Source organism: Pleurodeles waltl, chromosome 5 (assembly GCF_031143425.1).
Source record: "Pleurodeles waltl isolate 20211129_DDA chromosome 5, aPleWal1.hap1.20221129, whole genome shotgun sequence".
Lineage (NCBI taxonomy): Eukaryota > Metazoa > Chordata > Amphibia > Caudata > Salamandridae > Pleurodeles > Pleurodeles waltl.
In genome coordinates this window covers 1,740,219,880-1,740,243,975 of record NC_090444.1, presented here as the reverse complement: position 1 = coordinate 1,740,243,975, position 24,096 = coordinate 1,740,219,880, and the positions used below count along the sequence as shown (strand labels likewise).

The following is a 24,096-nucleotide window of genomic DNA, read 5'->3' as shown; positions in this document are numbered from 1 at the left end:
GTGAGGGACAAACTACCAATTTCTTTATTCCCCCATTGTAGCACTCCTAGCTCCATCCACCAACATAGGAAGGCCTTATTAAACTTAAATAAAGGATAATTTGTGACATGAGTGAGGTAGAAGAGCAATTCAAAGTATCAAAATAACTTGTCATACACCAAACAACTTGCCAAAGTTAGATTTATCATAACTATTGCAGGAAAGCAATGTTTTAGAAATCATGTATTTACATTACCTAGAATCAGCCCTGTAGCAGCCTCTTTTGATTGGTCAGCCTTTGACAGTCTGGGCCACGCTGCTCTGATGAGGTGTGAAGTGGCCTGGACTGAGACAAAGAAACCATCTGGTGGGAGGAGATCTGCTGCTGCAGATGCCAGGACAGTAAGGGGGCTAGGTAGCCAAACTGGTCTTCAAATGGAGAAGGACAGATAGTGCAGGGCCCACACCCTTTGGCAACTTGGCTGGTGTTGTGGAACTTTCAAGACCTTAACAGAACCTGCTGGAAGAAGGTCTAGAAGTTTGAAATCATTTAGAGACTTTTTGGAAAAAAACTCCATAATTTGGCTGACTGGTCGTTGAGAGTCAATCTAGCGATGTCGAACCATGATTGAGCCTGAAATTCTAGAGCTTTTCGATGATGAGAACCAAGACCTCCAGGAATCGCTGAGAGCCCTCCTTGGAGCAAGTTGCTATCATCGAATTCCATCCTGGCCTGCCGCGGAGACTCACTTGACATCAAGAGCAAAAGCTCCAAAACAGTAAATAGGTATGAAGGTAATAACTTGACAGGCCACAATCACTGAATGTGTCTGACCCATGCTCCATTGCATTCCACCTAAATCTTTGACTTGGTCCTGGTCTAGTGTGACCAGATAGCTGCAGTTGGGGTTATTCATTTTTTGGTGCTAGATAGCACATTTTAACATTCAGGCCCTCATTACGAGTGTGGCAGCCTTAAGACCGCCACACTCGCTGTGGCAGTCGGACCATCACCAAAGTGGCAGTCTGACCTCCACATTATGACTATGGTGAAAGTGCCATGGTCGGACTGCTGGCACTGCCACTTTTAGTCTGGTCGACGGTCTGGCGCTGCCCTGGGGATTATGACTCTGTGTCTGCCAGCTTTTGCATGCAGTTCCACCACCATGCAAGGGCTGGAAGAGCCAGGGTGCCGGGGGCCCCAGGGGGGCACCTGCACTGCCTATGCATTTGGCATGGGCAGTGCAGGGGACCCATGGACAGTCTCGTCGTGCTTTTCACTGCCTGATTTACTGGCTGATGTCACACCGACAAACTGCAACATTGCCGCTGGCTCGATTACGAGCCGGCGTCAATGTTGGGGTGAGTTTCCTGCTGGTCCAGTGGGCGGAAATGCTGTTTCCGCCCACTGGCCCAGAGGGAAACTCATAATAGGGCCAGTGGGTGGAAGAATGGAGTGGCAGTCTTCCGACCCAAAGAGTTTGGCGGGCAGCCTCTGCCACTCGCCAAACTCATAATGAGGCCCACAATATTTAAAAACTCATATTTCCAGTTCCCTACATGGGATTTTTGTTGCTTTGGTGTCATTTTAAAAATAAAAATATTCCCTATTTTCAGGTTTTGTATGCTATGCTTGTGAAATTGTTGGAAAATGGCCCTCTCTGAAGGGTCAACCCAAACTTTTTGCCTTTCTCCTCCTCTTTTTCTGATCTCATTGTTGTTGGCTTTAGGACTCTGGACACTTTACCTCTGCTAACCAGTGCTAAAGTGCATGTTCATCGCCCTAAAAACATGGTAACTTTGGCTCATACTCATTTGCCACATTTAATTTACTTGTATGTCCCTAGTAAAGTGCACTACATATGCCCAGGGCATGTAAATTAAATGCTACTATTGGGCCTCCAGCACTGATTGTGCCAACCACATAAGTAGCCCTGTAACCCTTTCTCAGGCCTGCCATTACAAGGCCTGTGTGCGCAGTTTTACAGCCACTCCGACTTGGCACTTAAAACTACTTGCCAAGCCTTAAACTCCCCTTTTTCTACATACAATTTACCCCTAAGGCAGGCCCTAAGTAACCCCTAGGGCAGGGTACTATGTAAGTAAAAGCTGGGACAAGTACTTATGTGCTTTACATGTCCTGGTAGCTAAAAACTCACAAATGTGTTTCCAGCTAATGTGTGGCCTGCCCCTCTCATAGGCCAGCATTAGATCTGCCCTTATATACTTTTAAGTGGTAGATTCTGATCTGAAAGGAGAGCCCTGTCATGTTAAGTATGGCCAGAATGGTAATAGAACATCCTGTTTACTGGTGAAGTTGGATTCAATATTACTATTTTAGAAGTGCCACTTTTAGAAAGTGGGTATATCACTGCACTTACTGCCATCTGTGCCTTACAGCCTGTCTCCATTCCACGTCTGGTCTGTGCTGATTGACAGCTCCCCTTGTTCATTCCACCCAACAGCAATAAACAAAGGACACCCAGTCACATCTGCATTCATCTGCATAGTGAATGAGTCTCCCTGGGCAAAAAGGGTGGAGGTGCTCTCTCTTACACTTCAAAGGCCAGTGGCCTTTACTCACACAAAGGACTGATAAACTGATAACCCCCAGATATATCCTGGCAGACAGGGCTGGGTCAAAGGGGAACAGGTGCCCTTCAAAACCACTCTTTGCAGTTGCCCCACATCAAAGGCATTTTGGCTATATATATTGGATCTGTGACCCTCCAGAATTAGACACATCTGGATCTAAAACTGGACTCTGTCAAAGGGACTGCCTGGCTGCCCAAAAGACTCATCTGGACTGCTTCGCTGGGAGGACTGATGCCCTGTTTGTTTCCCTGTTGGACCCTAACTCTGCTGGAAAGACTCTGCCTTCCCCACAAGTGCTATCCAAGGGCTTGGTTTGAACTTGCCTCCTGTTCTGAAGCCTTAGGGCCACACAGTCTTCACCGAAGAGAAGAAAATCCCTGTGTGTCGGAAAATGTACTCAATGCCTGCAGAAATCAACACAGTGCCTGCCTCATGGCTGAAAAATCACAACATCGCCTGCCAGGTCAACACAACGTCTGCTCCTTCTTGCTAGCGTGTCAAGAATTTTCAACGCATTGCCCCTGGGCATCAAAATATCTCTACATCGCAGTGAGGAACCAAGGCTGCGCTCCTGGAAATTAATTCAGCACCTTGCAGCATAGAAAGAAATGATGCATTGTCTGTGCAAAGCCAGAAAACCTGATGTTGTTTCTTAATTTTTTACTCATCTCCTCCTCTGCTGCCCCTGTGCGTTGTTAATTTTTACGCATCCCAGGCCCTGTGTGTTAAAAGAATACAACCACTGATTCTTAAGTTTTGAGACTCATTTAAACCTTTAAAAAGTGATATCTCGACTTGTGCTTATTGAATTTTTGTTGTGTTTGTCTTTTTTTATTTAGAAAATTAGTATCTATTTTCCTAACTGGCATAGATTACTTTTTTGTGGTGTTTTCACAGTGTTACTGTATGAGTTATTACACAAATAATGTACACATTACCTTCTAAATTAAGCCTGTCTGCTCCGTCCCAAGCTACCAGAGGGTGAGCACAGGATAAGTTGGATTGTGTTGTGCCTTACCCTGATTAGGATTGTAGTCCATACTTAGACAAGGTTGTATACCTCTGTCAACTAGAGACCCAATTTTTAACATGAAATCTCATGTGATTAAATATAAAAGGGACTTAGAACCAGCCCCTTACTTACCTTTTCTTACCATTGGCTGGGTCCCATAAAGGCTCCTGCCTCACTTTACTTACCATTCACTGGCTCCTACGTGGCCCCCTTCTCACTATACTTACCATTGGCTGGCTTCCACGAAGGCTCCAAGGTCACTCTTCTGGTCAGTGCTCTCTCCAAGTCTCTGTCGTCCTGCAGTGTGGTCTTAATCAAATACTATTTCTGGTGGCCAATGTCCATGCGCATGCAAGGGTACTTTTTTTTTTTTTTTCAGGAGTACCACTCCATCAGGGAGCATTGTTTTGTATGCTGTCTTTCCGCCTGCATTTGTCAATGCTTTCACTGTTACGCCCAAAAGCTTCCCTCCAGTCGCTGTTATTATTATTAGAGTCAACAATATCACTGAAAATGCATCCCTCATTTCGAACCCGCACTGGTTATATTTAGAGACAGTTCACATTAAATATATGCAGTTACTCTGAAAAGCATCTAAACATAACCTGGCTATATAGCAGTTGCACACCTTGGCACACTGAAGAGCCCCCTCCTACAATCCATCCTCCACTGGGGACTCAGAGAAATAAAGTTGGAGGTGGCAGGGAGAGCATGTGTGCTGACTGCACACACATATCCTGGACCATGGAGATCATTTAGTGGTCGTCAGAGGTCGCTGCTGCGACCCCTGGCTTGCCCTTTGCGAAACTGGCACTGCCTTTGCGACCCCTGTACTCAGAGGTGGCAAATTCAGTGGCAGGAATAAATAGGCAGCTCGTCCTTATGGACGTCAGTTGGGACTCCACTTTCTTTGTTTTGTCATTTTTTGTATTACACTAATAGTGAATACTAATATATTTGTCACTATTAATAAAAATGTAGTACAATTAGTTGGAAAATTCCCTGAGGTACGGAGAAAATGCTTTAAAATGTGTGTTGTGTGCGTGCTTGCGGGTAAAAGTGTATTTATGTGAGAAAGTGTGTATGTATGTGTGTGTATGTGTAGGTGTGTGTGTGTGTGAGTGAAAGTGAAGGTCAGGGGGCGTGTGATGTCTCTCGCTACTTCCTGCATTTCGGTGAATTGCCGTCCATCTCCTGGATCGTATCTCACTTTGCTGTGCATTTGTTTTCTTTAACTTGGGTAAACAGCTCAATTGAACATATTTCTAAGCAACAGTCCCCGCTGTGGCAGAAACGAGAGAGAAGTCTGAGTTTTTCAATCGCATCGAAGTTTGAAATAATGAAAAGGACACACCTCAGCGTCAGCAAAGAAAACTGGCAGAATACCAGGATAAAATCAAACCAGGTCTAAATTGCTGTGATTAATTTATTTTCTTGATCAGGGAACATAAAAAAGAGAACAGTTTTTAGCATGCCATCATTTTTCAAGAGATTGATGAAGTGAAATATGTGACACCGCCGTCAGATCTCCAGCAGCTCAGCTAGATCAGCGTGGGATCCTCTTGTGCAGATACCATCTTCCAGAGTCACTGGCATTGGCAAATATCTATCTTCCTCTCTTTAATGATGCACACGAGTCTAAAAGCGATCTTGAAGGGGATATGCTTACCACCTCCTGCCCCAAAACTCTGATAAGAGCAACGGTGAACAAACTGGACACTAAGGGGCATTTGTATGAAAGGTTTGCGATATTCTTGCACTGCACAGCGTGGTACATGCATGACGCCAACCTTAAATCATAGTTTTGAAGCAAAGCCACGCAAAGTCACTTTACTTGGCTTAGAGTGGCTCTTAAAATATGGAGATGGCAACCCAGTGCAAAACACTGCATTGCCTTACTCTGCCATGGGAAGTAATTCACAACTTTACAAGAACTTGTAAACCTGGTAAACCTGGCAAGGTGCCAAAAACTTACACCCTCCCAGGGGAGGCGTAAGAAGAAATATCTCTATTTCTCCTCTTCTTTCTGCCCTTCCTGCCCAAAACGAACACAGCGTGCAACAGTGGCACCTGTGCACGATGGTGCAAGAGTGCCTCTGTTGGCTCTAGGCTGCCAAAAGGGTGCAAGCAGAGGGGGAAAGCCTGGAATACACCATGTTCCCTAAATACGGTGCATTCCTGCCCTTTCCCTTTGTTGCAGTGCAATGCAACAGGTGACTTGCTGGATTGCACTGAAACACAATCCCATAAATATGCCCCTAGGTGCTCTTTATTGAGACTTACCCACCTGGACGCCATAGCAACATCTGGTACACTTTATGCTTGAAGTAACATTTCTGCTGATTTACTGCACAATTATTAAATATTTCCTCTCTTTAATCTCCTTGATGCAGAGGCACTTTGACGAGTATCTCCTAAACTACTTTGTTCAATGATTGTGCCTCTACAAATCCTTGAAAGAATCACTTCAGGTCACATGCATGGCATTAATGAGGAACAGGGCAAATTTCCTCTAATGTAGGTATCTGAACACTTATTCCAGTCTATTACGGTAGCCCAGGATTCTCTTGGTGAACGCACAAAATAAAGTGGTTGAAGGAAGCAAGTTGTTGCCCATTCATTTTGTGGTCCAGTGTCGCCGAATCCACAGGATAGCAATGGTAAATGAATGAATTGCCTAAGTAAGAGTCCAGTAAGCCCTGACTGCCCTTGGATCAAAGAACTATGGGGCACATTTAAGAGCCCCTAGCACCACCTTAGCACCGCCATAGCATAATTTTTTAATGCTAAGGCGGCGGTAAAGTGGCATGTTCCCTGCACCATATTTACAAAGTGGCGCAATGCATGCAAAATTGTGAACAACTCGTGATGAAGTCCTCAGTTTAAAAAAAAAACATTTTTAACATATTAAGAGCTAATCTGTCTGTTTTGAAAGGCTAAGAAAAGTGTTTAATATGGTAATCTGAAGTTTAGTTCGGAAGTTTCCTCAATTTTTTCACATTAGTATTAAAACAAAGCACGGGACATGTTCGACTATGGGACATACCACATCACGTGGAAGGTGAATGGAGAAAACAGTCGCCCATTTCTTACTGAATGGAGTGGCACACATTTTGAAAAGTCAGAAGCTGGGAAATTGTGCATCCGTGTGTATGTGTTCGCACACGTTACATTGTGGGTGGGTCAGTCTCCCTGTAAATGCATAAATGTACGCGCACACAAAGGGGATTATATTGGCAGTCATTTTCACCAGTCTAGCTCCCCTTTGACCAATTTGTGTGTTAGACTGTCCACTTGCCTGCGTTACCTTGTGTAGAAGTTGAACTTTCCAAAATAAGGTTCTCTTAAAGCCTCTACAGAGAAAGTAATGTAATCGTAATCCTGCATGCTCACTCATCATACATACTAACCGTGTATTTTGCAGGTCGAAAAGTCATTCATGACGGTTTTAATTCATAATTATTCATAATTAATATTAATCACAATTTTGTGTTGTCAGATTGTTTCGTTCAACAGTCACAAAGTTGGATGCGGAATGGCTGTATGTCCTAACAGCACGTGTGGCGTGTTTTACGTTTGTCATTACTACTTTGCGTAAGTATTGGCTATTTTCTCATCTCTTTGAGTTTCCCCTGCGCTATGTTCTTGTGTTCAGACCTTCCCAGGAGGCCACACACAAAACTAACTGCCTGTCTCTTTAAAACTCGGGAGATACTGTTGACAAGCACTGACAAACAAAAGAAGAAAAACACCGGCCCCGATTAGTGGAAGAGAAGCGATAGTGAATGAAACTAATGTGGGGTGAAGGGTCCTAGTACTACTAGATTTGAGAGATGATTTCAACTTCTTCATATTCAGAAATATCTGAGTACCTTTTTTGGTATCTAGTCCTTTAAACAGGTCGTGCCAAGAGACCTGATTTTGGAGATATATTGCGCTGTATTAACATCCTCATAAATATGTAAATAAATAGCACCGAAATTGAAGATTTCGCCAGGAAAACAGTACAATAATTCCCAACAAAGACTAGTTGTAAAGGTTAAACTTAAAAAGGGGTAGTCATTTTCCCCAAGGTGTATAGCTCAAGGTTCCCCAGGCTCTAATCAGTCACTGACCAATCTGGAAAACACTTCAAATGTCTCCTTTGGGTTATTGTCTACACTATTTGTGTGTCTCAGCATCACAGAGCTATATGACTGAGTGCCATTAGTGGACTAGCCAGGAGGGATGTCATTCAGGAGTGATCATGTGCTTTATGTGGTGGGCCGATACTGGGCACTTGGAGGTGAAAGACAGGTTAAGAGTGCTTCAACTGAAAGATCTAAATCACTGGTAAGTCTGAGGTACACTGGCAGTGCTAGAACTGGGTGGACTAGGTACATAGATCAGCAATGCAGTGCTGCATCAGAGCTGTACAACCCTTTGTAGATTCTGTTCTGTTCTGGAGACTGCAGCATGGGCTAAAATTTTGAATTTGTAAGAGTAAATAAATAAATACATTTACACCATCTAAATTTTGCCCTAGGAGAGCACCTTCGGCATTGCTGAATTCTGTGTTGCTGAATGCCAAGTTTCCCCATCCTGAATCAGTCTCATTGGCCTTCTCATGCTTAGCGGCATATTTATACTCTGTTTGTGCTGGATTTGCGTATTTTTTTTTTTACGCAAATACGGCGCAAACTTAACTCCATATTTATATTTTGACACTAGACCCGTCTAGCATCATAATATTGGAGTTAACGTCATCTTTTTACAGTGAAAACCTACCTTGCGTCAATGAGTTGCAAGGTAGGCGTTCCCAGCCAAAAAATGACTCTAAGGCCTTTGCCCCTTATTTATCCTCCCATGCAAAAATGACGCACAGGAGGAAGAGGGCCTTAAATAATGGCACAAAGCCTGTTTAGCATCATTATTTAACACCTGGGTCAGGGCAGACGTTAGGGGACCTGTGGGCTCATTTCCATGGTTGGAGACCATGGAAGCAGCCCACAGGTGCCCTTGCCTGCCCCCAGGGACACCCCCAGCCACCCCCATCCACACCTTGAGGACACCTAAGGATGGGGGGACCCATGCAAGGTAAGTCCAGGTAAGTTCTACATTTTTTTTTTCAAGTGCCATAGGGGGGCCTAACTTGGGCCCCCTACATGTGCCCAATGGCCATGTCCAGGGGACATAAGTCCCCTGGACATGGCCATTGGGCAGGGGGCATGACTCCTGTCTTTACTAAGACAGGAGTCATGTCCATGGGGGCTGTGCATCAAAAAATGACGCTAGTCAGGTTAGGGTAATTTTTTCTGACTCTAACCTAACTAGCGACATTCTTCGACACACAACCTACTTTTTCCCTTGCGTCTCCCCCACCCGGTTAGCGTCATTTATTTTGACGCTAACCGGGCCTTACAGCCGGCTAGCCAGCCGGCTAGCATTCCTTAAATATGACGCCCGGCTGGCATCCCAGAATGGCGCTAGCCGGCGGTAAACTTTTTGACACAAACCTGCGCTAACGCAGGTTTGCATCAAAAAGTATAAATCAGTGCCTAAGTGAGCACTGAAAGCGCTAATTTCAAATTAGTCTCTGCTACAGCTTAACACTGACTGGACCTTTAAATATCTGACGAGCTGGAGCAGTGTTATTTCATCACCTTAGACAATAGTAAATGGCTGCTTGTCAGAGGAACTTTAAAAACATTTGTTGCATTTTCACTAAAAGTGGCTGCATTGTTTTGATTGCTGTCTTGGTGCAGGCGTACACAAGGTTGTATTTCTGAATACAGAGAACAAAAGTATCATCTGACATAATTATTGTGTCCTAAATATCATTTACAAAAATAGTGTCACAATCAATATAGATTTTTTTATTATCATCAAAAGAGAAGATATTTTTGTAAACCTGATTTTGGACACAGTATTCATGTTAGAAGATATTCTGACAACAGTATTACACTACCATACAGTACAGGCACACTTAGGCATTTTGTTGTAGGAGGTTAGAGCTCACAAAGCCCCACTCACATACTGTATACCCTGGCATCCTGTAAAGAGCTTAAAAACAAAATAGATTTTGTCCATTGACATGTGAGGAGAAAAGTCAAGTCTAAGGCCCTCATTCCAATTTGAAGGCTAAACATTTATCCCTATGCAAAAAATGTTTGCTCAGTGATCAGAATTATGAGTTATGTGATAATTATCAGTTTTCCCTTGATAAATTCCATCAGATCAAACCTGCCATCATTTATTTTGGGGAAAGGTCTGGAAAAATGTAAAAAATGAAAAACTTTATATGTATGGCATACGTCATTTTCATGTTGAAATCTCTGAATAGGTGGTATTTACCTTACGTTGTAAATACCTCACTATGAGGGAAGGTATTTAGCAAATCTGTTAGGTGCCCCTTCTTAGTCTGATCAACTTGTAATGAGGGCTCAGGAGGAAAGAGTCCCTTGAGGTTAGAAATATATCTAAAAGAACATTTTTTATTTATACATACACATCACTTTATTGGAAAAACACTTATAATTTAAAATCGGAACAACTTAGAGTAAATAAGATGTAGGATCATCATGTTTTGGCACTCCTGACCGAGACATGTTGTGTACCACGCAATATGACTCTGTCTTGGGAAGCACTATAGCAGTTTCCTAGCAGATTCTTACAGATTCACAGCAACACAGCCACATGATTGACAGGGGCCAATAAAATACGGGGCTAGATTTCAATTGACCATTGGCCCTGATTCATTCAAAACTCACAGTTTCATACAAGCCTTATTTCCAAAAAAGGCTAGCAGGGACCTATTGGTTGCTCCTGCATATAGAGTTTCCCATTAATATAAAATGCATAATTACAAGTACCTCCTCACATAAGCAAGTATCTGCCTACACACTAAGGCCACTGAGTAGAGCTCATTTTTTATGTTATATCATGTTACATCATGTTAATGAGATTTGTTGCTCGCAGACTCACCCAAGCTGGGTATCCTCCCACATTAAAAAGAAGCATGTTTTGCCTGGAGCCCAGGGGAGAGTAGATCAGAATGAGTTGGTTTTCAAAATATAAACATGGAGTGGATCATATGAAGGAAAAGGGGGAGTTTGTGGCAAGTAGAAAGAAGCATTGCCAAAGCAAATAGGCTTCACCTATGCAAATTCTATTGACTTTGTCAATGTTTTTTACTTATTGCAGAGTAGTTTAGTTGCTGTGCAATATAACAAAGTAAAACAAAAATAAAGTGCTATGACATGGACAGTGACAAAAACCACTAGATTTTGCATTGGTGAAACCTAATGAATTTTCCAATGCTTGTTTGTTAATGTGATGGTAAAGCACAGTCTTTCAAAAAACGAGAAAGGATAGTGCCTGAGTGTGTGCGTGTGATTCTTATCTAAAACTGACCGAATCAATAAACTCAAGTGCATGGGTTTCAACAAACCAAACAGACCTGGCCGCCAGATAGTCTCTCTGAATAATGACTATGAATAAGGGCTTCCAGTAATTGAGAGAATGGGTGAAAATGTACCTGACGCCATCCACCAAATTTGGCAATTTTTGGATGTAGGCCAAATTGTTGATGTAGGAAATTTTTTCGATTATTGACAATTAACAGAATTGTAGAGAACTGAACTTCAACCACAAAAAAGTGCTTCACATCAGTATAACCACATTATAGCACACCAACCAAGCTCCCCAACGAATATATCCTATTTCATTTTAAGGTAGCTTAAAAGAGCACCTAGGATGTGGCGAGAGATGCACGCTAAGGAGCGAATGGCACAGGCAGGCAGAGAAGTAAAGAAATAAATAACCAACCCTTCCCTAGAGAGCAATACCCTCACAGGTGACTGAGGGCCCTCTAATGATAGCGACAGGCACACAGGGAAGGAGGACGGGTGGTGATGTAGTACTATCCCGAGGCACTCGCTTCTAGTGTATCCCTGTTGGTTATTTATCTATTCTGTGGACACAAAACCTCCCTCCTATTTATAGATTGCAAGATTTTATTTTTCAAAACTACAACAGATTGAATATTAGAACAGGCAAACAATACCAACAGCTTCAGTGGTCAGATTTCCAAAGTGGTGCAAGCCTTGCCCTGTGATACCACTCATAATACTGTGCTGGCATGCAAATGGCATCCTCATGTGTTCTGGTGGGTGCAGTCATTCTATGTTCCTTTTCTTTGCTTGTGGTTTCCTGAGTAGCATGACCTATGGACACTGCACACACGTCAACTACTCATTCATTTTGTTCCAACCATGCACTACTTTGGTACTGTCTTGCATTATGTAATCCTACATTGCACACTTGAGAAACAAATCAACATCAAACTGTTGTCCAGCTCTGCATACAGCGCATCACAGAATGTTAGAAGCAACCTGCACTTGGTCTCTCCCAGGACTTATATTTATGATGAACCTTCCAGCCCTAAGACTAATTTTACACAGAAACACATGCAAGGAGTCATCAGCTGCAATAACCCACCAAGCAAGCTGGCACCAGTGAAGCCTTTCACAGTGGCTTGCGTTAGATAATATGGTAATTTTTAGTTATGCATAGTCAGAAAACAGTCACCGTCAGGTACTTTCGACAGGGGATGTGGCGCTATGGCCAGAGCTGCCAACTACGGTTCAAGCCTCGGCATCGGCTTAACATCTTGTGATTCTGGGCAAATCACTCAATCTCCCTGTACCTACAAAAATGAATGTGTCCTTGTATAAAGTAACTGGTGCTCACGGAAAGCGATCCAATACCTTTGGGTTGGGATGGAAAAAGCAGGGGAGGAGGGGATCTGGGGACAGCAAGGGATGTTCAGTGGGGGCACCAGTGATGGGCAGGTGATGGTGCAGGACGACAACCAATAAATAACAGGGGCAGGCACAGGGAGATTAAGGCCCTCATTATGACTTTGGCAGTCTCAAAGCAAGGATGCCAAAGCCACGGGTGCCAGGAGACGGCTAGTGCTGACCTCCATATTATGGATACTGCTGGATTTCCCCGGGGAGCTTAGGTGATTGCTGGGGAGCGGAGGAGCCTTCTACCAGTGCCAGGGAAGGAATTCCCTGTCACCTGTAGCCCTACCCCCATGGTTTTCATGGTGCTGCTACCACAGAGGAAACCATGGTGGCAGGCCTTTTCAGTATACCGTTGGTGGTCTTGTGTGGCATGCCGGGTCGGAGAAGAACATCTCCGGCCCGGCGGTTCATACTGCCATGGCGGTATGAGTGGAGATGTGGCAGGTTGGCAGCAGCCAACCCGCCTCACTCATAATGTGGTGGTATACACCGCCAGCCTGTTGACGATCACACCGCCACATTGACAGCCAGGGTCATAATCACCACCTAAGTGATTTTCCTGTAATTTCAAAATGTTGAGTTTGCGGCTGGAATGATGCATTAAGATGAAATTTAATTTTTACAAGAAGGCATGAGGGGAAGGAGGGCAACAACAAGCTGGGGGGAGAGAAGATAGCCTGCTGATGCATTCATATGGAGTGCTGGATGAGAAATGAATAAAAAAGTACCTTCTGTATGAGTAGCCTGTGAAAGTATACTGGCCAGTAGCCAGTGACCAGTGACCGGAAGCTGTACTGGTCCAGGCTCCACACAACAGCATGGATGGCAAAGCAGAACAGTAAGTGAACGCAGACGAAATGCTGGCCACCCAGAAGCACATAATTTAGAGAGACGTCAGAATAAACCAATGGTAATTTCAGATAAGTAAGGGGCCAGTTCTACGACCCTTTAAGATTTGTTTTGCTCACAAAAGACTTTGCAAGCACAGCACAAGTTCTGTGAAGGCAAAAACTAAAAAGAGTGCCCTTCAATACTTGAGAGTCTGATGCAGGAAACAGAGGTGAGCTTCAGAGAGAATGAGGATAGTAGAAAGGAAACTTGACAAAAGTGTCCCTAGAGGCTAAATACTGGGGTCCAGATCTGTAGAGGTTTTCATGACTATGACAAGGTAGTATTTGAAGAGCTCGGTTGGAGATTAGTAGTGATCTGAGAAGAGGTGCACTGGGGGAATGATCTGAATAATTTGGAGTCTCTTAATGAGATAAAGAGGAATACTGATGTGGGGAGAGTTGACATAGCTCAGGTGGCTGATTATTAGAGCTTACATTACTAATTTACCGGTGCTAAGGAGTAGCTGTGGGAGCACTTTGAGATGTATTTTGACAATGTCACAGCAGGAGGTCACTACAAAGGAAATTTGGTGGGCCAAACACAGATTAGTGTCTAGGATAATGTCTAGATCTTTAGACTGTGTTGTAAGCAAAGGGTTGTCTCCCAACTTCTTGGGCCCCAGGCTTCCTTCCCTACAGGAAGTGTTATTGCCAAATAACATGACTTCAGTTTTATCACTGTTGAGCTTTAGGTAGTGGCCGCTCATCTACTCTGCAATGCTTGTCATGAAGGCAGTGAAGCTGGTATTAGTGGAAATCATGTTCTCACAGATGGAGATAATCAGCTGTGTATTAGCGTAAGGGAGGATCTCAAAGCAATAGCTTCTGATAATTTCTGCAAGGGGTAACATGTATACATTGAAAGGGGTGAGGCTGAAGAAAAATTCCTGGGGGGGGTGCCCAAAGTCCACCCCAGAGGAATTCGGAGATACATGGGTTGAGGCTGACTGATTGAGATCTGCTGGACAGAAAGGATGCAAGCTATTTAAGTACAAGAAGGCAGATACTGCTGTTGTGAAGATGTTTCAGAAGGATGACTTTTGAGACCATCCTGAAGGCTGTTGACAGTTTCAGAAAGATCAGGGTGGTAAAGGGCTTCAGAAAGGTACAATATTCACAAAACAATGTATTATTTATAAATTTTATCAATATTCAAATGCAATTCCTTGATTTGCTATATGGCTAAGAACTGCTCATTTTTGCCACAAATTGCATAATACAATATTCTACAGATAACATTAGTTGCATGAATAGATGTGTGTGCTTTGAATGGCTATCACCCAAGTTACACAAAATCCATTAATCTGTGTGCTAAGTGTTTCACTTACACATGCATGTCAAAAGTGGTATTAATCCCCTTCAAAATCAGTACCTCATTTTGAGTGGCATGTACATTAATCAGTGATAATGTCTAGTGGTGGAAGAAATATTCCATTCCACCCACAAATTGGTGGAGTCTTGGCCACTCCTCGATACTCTTTAACGTGGAGTTCTTGCTAAATTCTTCAAATTGCTGCGTGGTCGAATATTTCTCCCACGAGGCTCCTGCATATGCGAGCTGGCAAGCAAGACTTGGTCTCCCTTCCTTGATTTTGTAATGTAGGTGGTCACCGTCACTCACAATTGGTTGCAGTCAGACGGCTGCAAGTCAAGTAGATTTGCAGCCGCTCAAGTAGATTTTATACTCAAGCTGCAGCAAAACCAACTCAAATGTCAGTGCGCTCTTGCGCAAAGCACAGTGCTGTTCATGTTGATTTTCAGCACTGCTCATGCTACCGGTGCTAAATTGCAGCACAAGCAGCACAAGCTTCATATTTTCTGCCAGTTGGCGGAATTCCATAGAATCTCACAGGGTTTTTCTGTAACTCTACGGAATTCCGAGGAGTGAATCTCCATGAGCTCTGCCACACCTAGTAATACCTAACCAGTGAATACCATTCTGAGTTCTTCACATTGGAGTGGAGAATAATACTTTTGTAATTAATGTTTTCCTATGTTCTCAGATGAAAAAAACATTGTGCCTGTGTTTTTTACGTGCACACATTGTGGCAGATTTTACCTGGTGATATACGTATGGGATAAAAGTGTGGTATTTTTATGCATGTAATTCCGATTTAGGAGTTATCTCCCACTTGTACTTGAATGGAGATTACAGACTACTCGTAATGAACCCCTTAGTTGGAGTACCCTGAGTTTGAAGCACGTAATGTTTACCCTCTTCTTAGACCTCCCATCGTTCATGTTGAAATTGGTAGAACCACTACCGGGCACTTAAACTGCATTACTGCAATCGTTTCTAATGATACTTGCTTTATAACTTAAATAAATGAAAATATTCAGACTTCATGCAGTTTGAATTCTGACATTTCTCTCCTTATAAATATGCATAATATTTGCCATTTTTCTTAACACAGACACAAACATCGAGAATGTTTACAAAGTGTTTATTTTCGGGAAAACATAAGTAACATAGCAAAATAACAGAAATAATGTGGTATTTGGCTGTCACTTGCCATTGTGATGTTGGGAATTTCAAAGCTGGTTATGGATCATGGCTATTCAAATTTTCATACATTTCTATAGGAAAATGTATATTGTATAATAATAATGGGCCCTGTTGATAAATATTGTGCTCCTAATATTTTAAATTACACAACAAGATTCACAGAAAGAGAGCATGTTGGATTTTGCAAACTCAAACTGCATTTTTAATGGTGGTAAAATACAATAGTATTGAAAATGTTCCATTCGTGTAAGTCTGGTGGGAATAACAGATGATCCTATAAACAGGTAGGAATGAGCCAAATGAACATTAGGTCTGCCACCTAAAACGTAATCTTTATGCTTGGAATTCCATCATATCTACCCCTCATAGTTACCACAGTTATTCCAAATACGACCTATGGAAAGTATACATAAATGGAATGGTACATTTCCCGAAAGTAAATCTTACTTACCGTAGATGTAGCAATGCTGCTTTCCATCTGAACATTTATTTTACTTATGATGCGTTTATAGATCTACAGGGTGTGTGTTCTGAGATATTTGTGAGTTCAATATAGGTTTTTACATTTACTCAGTTCATGACATGAAACCTATCAGGAGTACATTTATGACTTTAACACATGCTTGTTAACCATGCAGAACTTTTGTGTTTGTCTATTTTTTTTTATTCAGGAATCCATTTATAACATTACCACATACTTGTGAATCATGTAGAATTTTAGCGTTTGTCTATTTTTCTTCAGCATTGCAGGTGTGTCCTTATTCATTTTCGGAATTACTCTCCCTGTCTTTTCTATTAAACATCATAGGTGTACTTTTATCATCCCTAGGGGGAATCGAGAAAAAACGTTGTATACACCATACACACCAGGAGAACGATGTAGTCTTTGTAAGAATGACTGTGAAGATGGACTGTGCAGTAAGTTTTTAAGTCAAGTTACCTATTTCAGAAACAAACATAGTTATTTTATTCAGTGCAAAAATATTGAAAATATTTATGGAACGTGTTTTTGCATTTTTTGTTATCTTTATTGGCATTTTGGATAAGTGTATAAACAGAATACACATTAAAATTAATCTCGAGTGGTAACGGTATGCCACTTACCCTATAGGACTGATGCAAATAATTTTAAAACGGCTTTCATGGACGTTACGTGCAGCACGGACTTCTACGTAAAAGAGACAAGCTATTATTCTGTTTAAATAACTGTTAGCTGCACACATTCTAAAACAAGCAATTGCAATGCAATGGGTCTCGCATTTGATTGAGTGAGAGCTATTGGCGCTGTAAATTCATAACTGGATATTTCTTGCCACATAAATTGGTCTTTCCCTCCCTCATTATTTGGTCTTTCCCTGCCACATAATTCCAGTGGCCCTACATGTAACTAAAGCACTTCCATTTCCCTTCTTCCTCTATCTGCAGTCAAAAATGAATATGTTGCTATTTAGCATCCTAATTTAAATCTGCCATGCTAATTCCAATAGAATACTACTTTCACCACCCCACCATCAGAGTTGTTGGCTGGATAACAACACAATTCCCAAAACAAGACAGCCACGGAGGACTAACACGAGAAATAAACTAGAACGGTCACCCAAACATATCAAGAATGTTAAGACAGTCATAGTGTAATAAGGATGTTAAGTTGGCCCGAATCATGGTCATAAATGCAATAAAGAGAGATTAATAAAACATGTACAACTATCATATAAACCCAATAAAAACCTTTATAAGAAATGAATGATTGGCATTAGACTGTAATGCTCAGAACAGCCCCTAGAGGATACCACAACGAAAATAGCATTTGTAAGAATCATGGTAATGTTACCATATAGTTAGAGCCACATAAAAAAATGATTGGAAGTATTGCAGAGTAATCATACATTGAGCCCCAGGGGACATAGCGCATTACACATTTTCAGGGCTAGCAGGCCTACTGCAAGTATATTATAAACAAGACCATTGACCCCTTCCCCACCAAGAACATAGTGGTTACGTCCGGTGGTGAGGCGCTAAAGGGCCACGGATGTAACCACTACATCCTGGTATAGGCCCTCGGGGGAAGCACTGGCGTTCCCCCTGAGGGCCTCCCCCCTACTCCCCCAGGACAGGGCTGGAAGGGATCGCTTCCCCTTCCACCACGACCTCCCCAGTGACATCTGATGATGTCAGCACGTGATCGCATGCTGACTTCATCGGAGGTCACCTCCCAACGCAATGCGAAAGAGAAATGCTCAGCATTTCTCTTCCGCTCAGGAGGAGGGGGCAGGCAGAGGCATGAAAGGAAAGGAAAGACCTTTCCTTTCCTTTCATGTCTCTGCAAGCATTTCTGCTGCCCGAAATGCCCACTAGACACCAGGGGATTTGTTTTTGTGATACTTACTCATAAGGGGAGTGGCCCCTTGGGCAAGGGCCGCTCCCCAGGGGGCCAAATAATTTTTAGGCCATTTCTGCCCCCCCCCAGGGAAACCCCCTAGACACCAGGGATACATTTATTTGTTTATTTTATTTTTTTATATGTGGAGAGCGACCCCTTAGGAAAGTGCCGTTCCCCTGGAGGGCAAATTGTATTTAGGCCATTTCTGCCTCCTCCCTATTTTTGTAAGGCCAATCTGCCCCCAAGGGGGGCAGAAACCACTAGACACGAGGAATTTTTATTTTTTGTGTCAATTTGATGCAAGGGGAGTGACTCCTTAGGCAAGGCTCCTTCACCTGGGGGCAAATTTATTTTAGGACATTTTTGCCTCCCTGGGGGGCAGATCCGCCTATTTTTATTAGGCCGGTCTGCCCCCAACGGGGGCAGAAAGCCCACCAGAGACCAGGGAAGAATTTGTTTCAAAATAAGAGGGTGAGGGTGAGGGTATGGCCATATCCCCACCCCAAATAAATGGGGCCAAAGTTGTTCTGCCCACTAGTGGGCAGATGGGGCAATTACCCCCGATCCACACCACGGGGGCAGAAAGTCTAATAGATGCCAGAGAATTAAAAACAAAAAAATTAAAAATAGTGGGGTGGTGGCTACCAATCAGTATGGGCCTGGTTATGCCCCCACCCCAAATGAAGGGGGTAACAGTCTTTCAGCTCTCCCCCGCACACTAAAACATCTTATCCCATGGCAAGCAAGAGGACATTTGATTATTTTGGGTTTTGGTTTTATATTTGAGCCATGAGAGCTTGGCTAACTCTCAAAATCGTCCCACTTGGAATGGGGAGGGCTGAACTTTTTGAACTTAGGAACGCTGCCATGTAGAAAAATCCACAAGACCTAGACACATCTGAAAACCAAACATCTGGTTGATTTCAGGGTGGTGTACTTCACATGCACCCTCCACCATTTTCTTACCCACAATGACCTGCAAACCTCCAACTTTTCTGGAAATCAAACCTTTTTCCAATATTTTTGATATGGAACCTTCCGGAATCTGCAGGAATCCACAAAATTCCTATCACCCAGCACTGTCTCATCTATACCGATAAAAAATTCTGCTGCACTTGTCAGTCTAAAAATGTTTTTTATCATACTGCCCTTTTGGACCCGCTTTGGTTCCCCCTCAATTTCGAAATGTTTTTGGCTCTTCCCTGTCACAGGCACTTGACCCACCTACACAAGTGAGGTACCATTTTTACCAGGAGACTGAGGGGAATGTTGGGTGGTAGGAAATTTGTCCACAGAAATGTGGGAAAATGTGATTTCTTTAGCTAAATTTGAGGTTTGCTGAGGATTCTGGGTAAGAAAACATTGGGGGATCCACGCAAGTAACACCTCCCTAGACTCCCTAAGTGTTGGAAAATGGGTTATTGGTAGGGCAGGTAGGTACCTACACCTAGCAACAAGCCACTAACCTCCACATAGGTACAGTTAGGTCTCAGTAAATTAATCCCAGCTCAACCCTTGGTAGCTTGGCAACGAGCGTCAAGGCTTAACTTAGGAGACAAAGTGTAAAGCATTCAAATATTACAAAACAGTAATTAAATGAAACACAGGGAACAGTTTAAAAATCCAAAACCAATTTATAAAAATAGTTTATATTTTTATCTTTAAAATGACACAAAAACGATTAAAATCGGTTCAGGGGAACCGGAGATATGAATTTTTAAAGAATTATTACTTTTCTAGCGCTTAGAAACAAAAAGCGCCAATCGGGTCATCTGGTTGCACCTCGACCGGGGCAAAGTCAAACTTTCAGGCCGACCGCGATGGAGCCCTGCTCGGCTACAGGTCGCGGGAGGCCTCGGTTAAAAAGTTACCTTCTGACTTAGTCTTTATTTTGAAGTTTTTCTTCACCGGGACGAACCTGCCAGTTGAATCCGACCTCCTGGAGCCCTTGTCCGGATACGCGATGTGGGTTTCCTCGGTGGAGACTTTTACCTTCGGACTTAGTCGTTTTTTCGAGATGAAAATCCTTCGACCGGGGTAAACCTGGATCTTGATCCGACGTCCATGGAGCCCTTCTCGGATACGATGGCTGGGAGGTCCCGGTCAACTTTTTACGTTCGGACTTAGTCTCTTTTTTGGATGTTTTTCTTTACCGGGACGAACCACGAAGTCAGGCCGGGTCGCGGTTGAGGCAAGCCGGCTAGAATTTCCGCGGCGGGTCGGTCCCTCTCTGGAGCTTTTTTCCAAAAATTCGCAAATCTTTTCCAAACTTCTGGGGCTTCACCCAGATGTTCTTTTAAGGTTCTTTTGGGGTCCACAGCTCACCCCAAGAGTCCAGAAGTTCTGTGATGGTCCTTGGGGGGTGCGGACTTCAACTCCCAGAATGCACCTGGCGCAAACTCCTTTTTGGCCACTGGACAGTGGTCAGCTGGTCGCTTTCTTCAGGAGTTGGTGCAGGGGACTCTGGTTAGCAATTTTTCACCTGTAGCAAACAGGGAGTCCCTCCTTGAACCAGTTGAAGCCAGGCAAAGTCCTTCTTGTGGTGAAGCCCAAGTGTGCAGCTGGTGCAGTCCTTCTGAGTGCAGGTTCCAGGTGCAGGCCAGGGGTCCAGCAGGGCAGTCCTTCTTCTTCTTTAGTTCCTTTCTTGTTGAATTCTGGAGGGGATCTGAGGCGTGGGTGCAGGTCTGCCAGTTTTATCCTTGCTCCTGGGTGAAAAGCAGGGGGGCCCTGGTTCTCCAATCAGGGACAGGGTCGTCCCCCTGTGATGACCACTTCCTGGGAAGTGTGGCAAAAATCCATCCCAGAAGGCAACAGTCTCTAAAAATCCAACATGGATGAATCTGATTTTTGGAGGTTACATCTGGCTGAGCCCACCCACTGGTGTGGCTAAAAATCATAAACACACCCCTCTCCTGCCCTCTCCTAATCTAATCAAGGGGGCACCTAATTGTCTGGGGTTGCAGGATGTGGGGGTGTTGCTGGGTGCTGCAAATGTCCTTCTCTGCCTTTGAAGACCAGTTTGGCAGCCCTCCCCCTTCCTGCCTCACCATCTGCTGAGGGGAGATTCTCTCCCCCAAGCACATTCCTTTGTGTGAAGTCAGGCCACTTCACACCTCATCAAGGCAGCCTGGCAGAAGCTGCTGCAGGCTGGCCAATCAGAGCACAGCAGCAAAAACAATACAGAGCTGAAATTGTCAACTTTTTAGGTAAAGTCTAAACTTTTTACCTGAACAAGTTATATTAAATCCAACAACTGGAAGTTGTGGGATTTATTACAACAATTAATTTGATACCAAATTCTTGGTATGTAACATTTAAGGAGACTTTAAAATTTAAAATAAAGTCTGCCCATTCTAGCCTATGAAGGCCATTTACTTCAATGAGGGAAAAACAAATTTGGCTGTTTTTACCTCACCAGGGCTTATAAATCTATTTTTATAAAGTCCCTGCTTATAGTTACATGGCACCCAGCCCTAGGGGCACATAGGGCACACCTTAGGGGTGACTTATATGTAAAAATAAGGTAATTTAAGACTTTGGAAGTACCTTTAATTCCAAAGTCGAATTTGCATATAACTTTAATTTAAAAGCAGCCAGCAAGGCAGGCTTGCTTTTAAAATGACACTGGGCACCTCAGCAATGCACCTAGGTGTGCACCACCTATGCTGTGGTCCCTAAACCTACATGCCCTACCATATACTAGGGACTTATAGGTAGGTTAACTTAGCCACTTATAATTAGCCTAATTTGCATATCCATTTTACACAGAGCACAGGCCCTGGGACTGGTTAGCAGTATACAGGGCACCTTTAAAGTCAGGAAAACACCAGCAAAAAGTGGAAATTGGGGGCAAACAGTTATGGGGCCTCTGCAATCAGCCCTGTTTTCTCACACTAAGGTATATAGTTTTCAGAAATGTCTGGGTTTGGTAGGTTTTCCTAGATGGCTGGTGAGCCAAGGACCAAAAACGCAGGTGCCCCCCCACCCCCAGCAAAAACAGGTAGTTTTGTATTTGATCATTTTGATGGGTCCATATAGTGTTTTGGGGCATTTCCTTTCACGGGCACTAGGCCTACTCGCACAAGTAAGGTACCATTTTTATCGGGAGACATGGGGGAATACCGGGTGGAAGGAAATTTGTGGCTCCTCTCAGATTCCAGATCTTTCTGTCACCGAAATGTGAGGAAAAAGGTTTTTTTGGCCAAATTTTGAGGTTTGCAAAGGATTCTGGGTAACAGAACTTGGTGCGAGCCCCACAAGTTACCCCATCTTGGATTCCCCTAGGTGTCTAGTTTTCAAAAATGTGCAGGTTTGGTAGGTTTCCCTAGGTGCCGGCTGAGCTAGAGTCCAAAATCCACAGCTAGGCACTTTGCAAAAAACAGGTCTGTTTTCTTTGGGAAAATGTGATATTTCCACGTACCCACTCAAGTGAGGTACCATTTTGTATCTGGATACTTGGGGGAACGCTGGGTGGAAGGAAATTTGTGGCTCCTCTCAGATTCCAGAAATTTCTGTCACCGAAATGTGAGGAAAAAGTTTTTTTTGGCCAAATTTTGATGTTGACAAAGGATTCTGGGTAACAGAACCTGGTGAGAGCCCCACAAGTCACCCCATCTTGGATTCCCCTAGGTGTCTAGTTTGAGAAAAAGGGCAGGTGTGGTAGGTTTCCCAAGGTGCCGCCTGAGCTAGAGGCCATAATCTACAGCTAGGCACTTTGCAAAAAATACGTCAGATTTCAATGTAAAAATGTGAAGTGTCCATGCTGCGTTTCCTGTCGCGAGCATTAGGCCTACGCACACAAATTAGGTACCATTTTTATCGGGAGACTTGGGGGAATATGGATTAGCAAAACAAGTGTTATCGCCCCTTGTCTTTCTCTACTTTTTTTTCTTTCCAATTGTAAGACAGTGTGTAAAAAAGACATCTATTTGAGAAAAGCTCTGTAATTCACATGCTAGTATGGGTACCCTGGAATTCAGAGATGTGCAAATAACCACTGCTTTGCAACACCTTATCTTGTGCACATTTTGGAAATTTGAAGCTTTTCTTGATACCTATTTTTCACTCTTTATAGTTCAGCAAATTAATTGCTGTATACCCGGCATAGAATGAAAACCCATTGCAGCTCATTTCATTGGCTCTGAGTACCTAGGGTTCTTGATGAACCTACAAGCCCTATATATCCTCGCAACCAGAAGAGTCCAGCAGACGTAACAGTATATTTCTTTAAAAATCTGACATCGAAGGAAAAAGTTACAGAGTAAAACGTGGAGAACAATAGCTGATTTTTTCACCTCAATTTCAAGATTGTTTTATTTCAGCTGTTATTTTCTGTAGGAAACCCTTTTAGGATCTACACAAATTACCCCTTGCTAAATTCAGAATTTTGTCTACTTTCTAGAACTTTTTAGCTGTCAGGGATCCAGCACTGGTTTCACACCCATTTCTGCCATTAACTGGAAAGAGGCTGAAAGCACAAAAAATAGTAAAAATGGGATATATCCCAGTAAAATGCCAACAATTTTTGAAAAACTGTGTTTTCTGATTCAAGTCTGCCTGTTCCTGAAAGCTGAGTAGATGGTGATTTTATCACCAGAAACCCTTTGCTGATGCCATTTTCAGGGAAAAAGCTACAAGCCTTCTTCTGCAGCCCTTTTCCTCCATTTTTTTGGAAAAAAAGCAAACCTTTCACTATATTTTGGCTAATTTCTTGGTCCCCTTCAGGGGAACCCACAAAGTCTGGGTACTCTAGAATCCATTGGATGTTGGAAAAAAAGAACTCAAATTTGGCATGAGTGCTCATGTGGACAAAACGTTATGAGGGCCTAAGCGTGAATTGCCCCAAACAGCCAAAAAAAGGCTTGGCACCTGAGGGGGAAAAGTCCTTGGCAGCGAAGAGGTTAAAACACAAACTACTCTCAGCTATAAAACAAAAGTTCCAGCCC

General features: G+C 43.2%; 1 protein-coding gene across 5 annotated transcripts in view; it reads left to right on the top strand.

Annotated features, from left to right (window-relative positions):
* The window catches only part of LOC138297429 (cysteine-rich venom protein-like), a 260,633-nt gene that overhangs the window by 217,855 nt on the left and 18,682 nt on the right, over positions 1 to 24,096 (top strand). For all 5 annotated transcript variants that reach the window (XM_069236793.1, XM_069236790.1, XM_069236791.1 and 2 more), the window contains 2 exons: positions 7,086 to 7,180; positions 16,601 to 16,689. In XM_069236793.1, the coding sequence (XP_069092894.1) occupies positions 7,086 to 7,180; positions 16,601 to 16,689 (184 nt within the window). The remainder of the gene's footprint in view (positions 1 to 7,085; positions 7,181 to 16,600; positions 16,690 to 24,096) is intronic.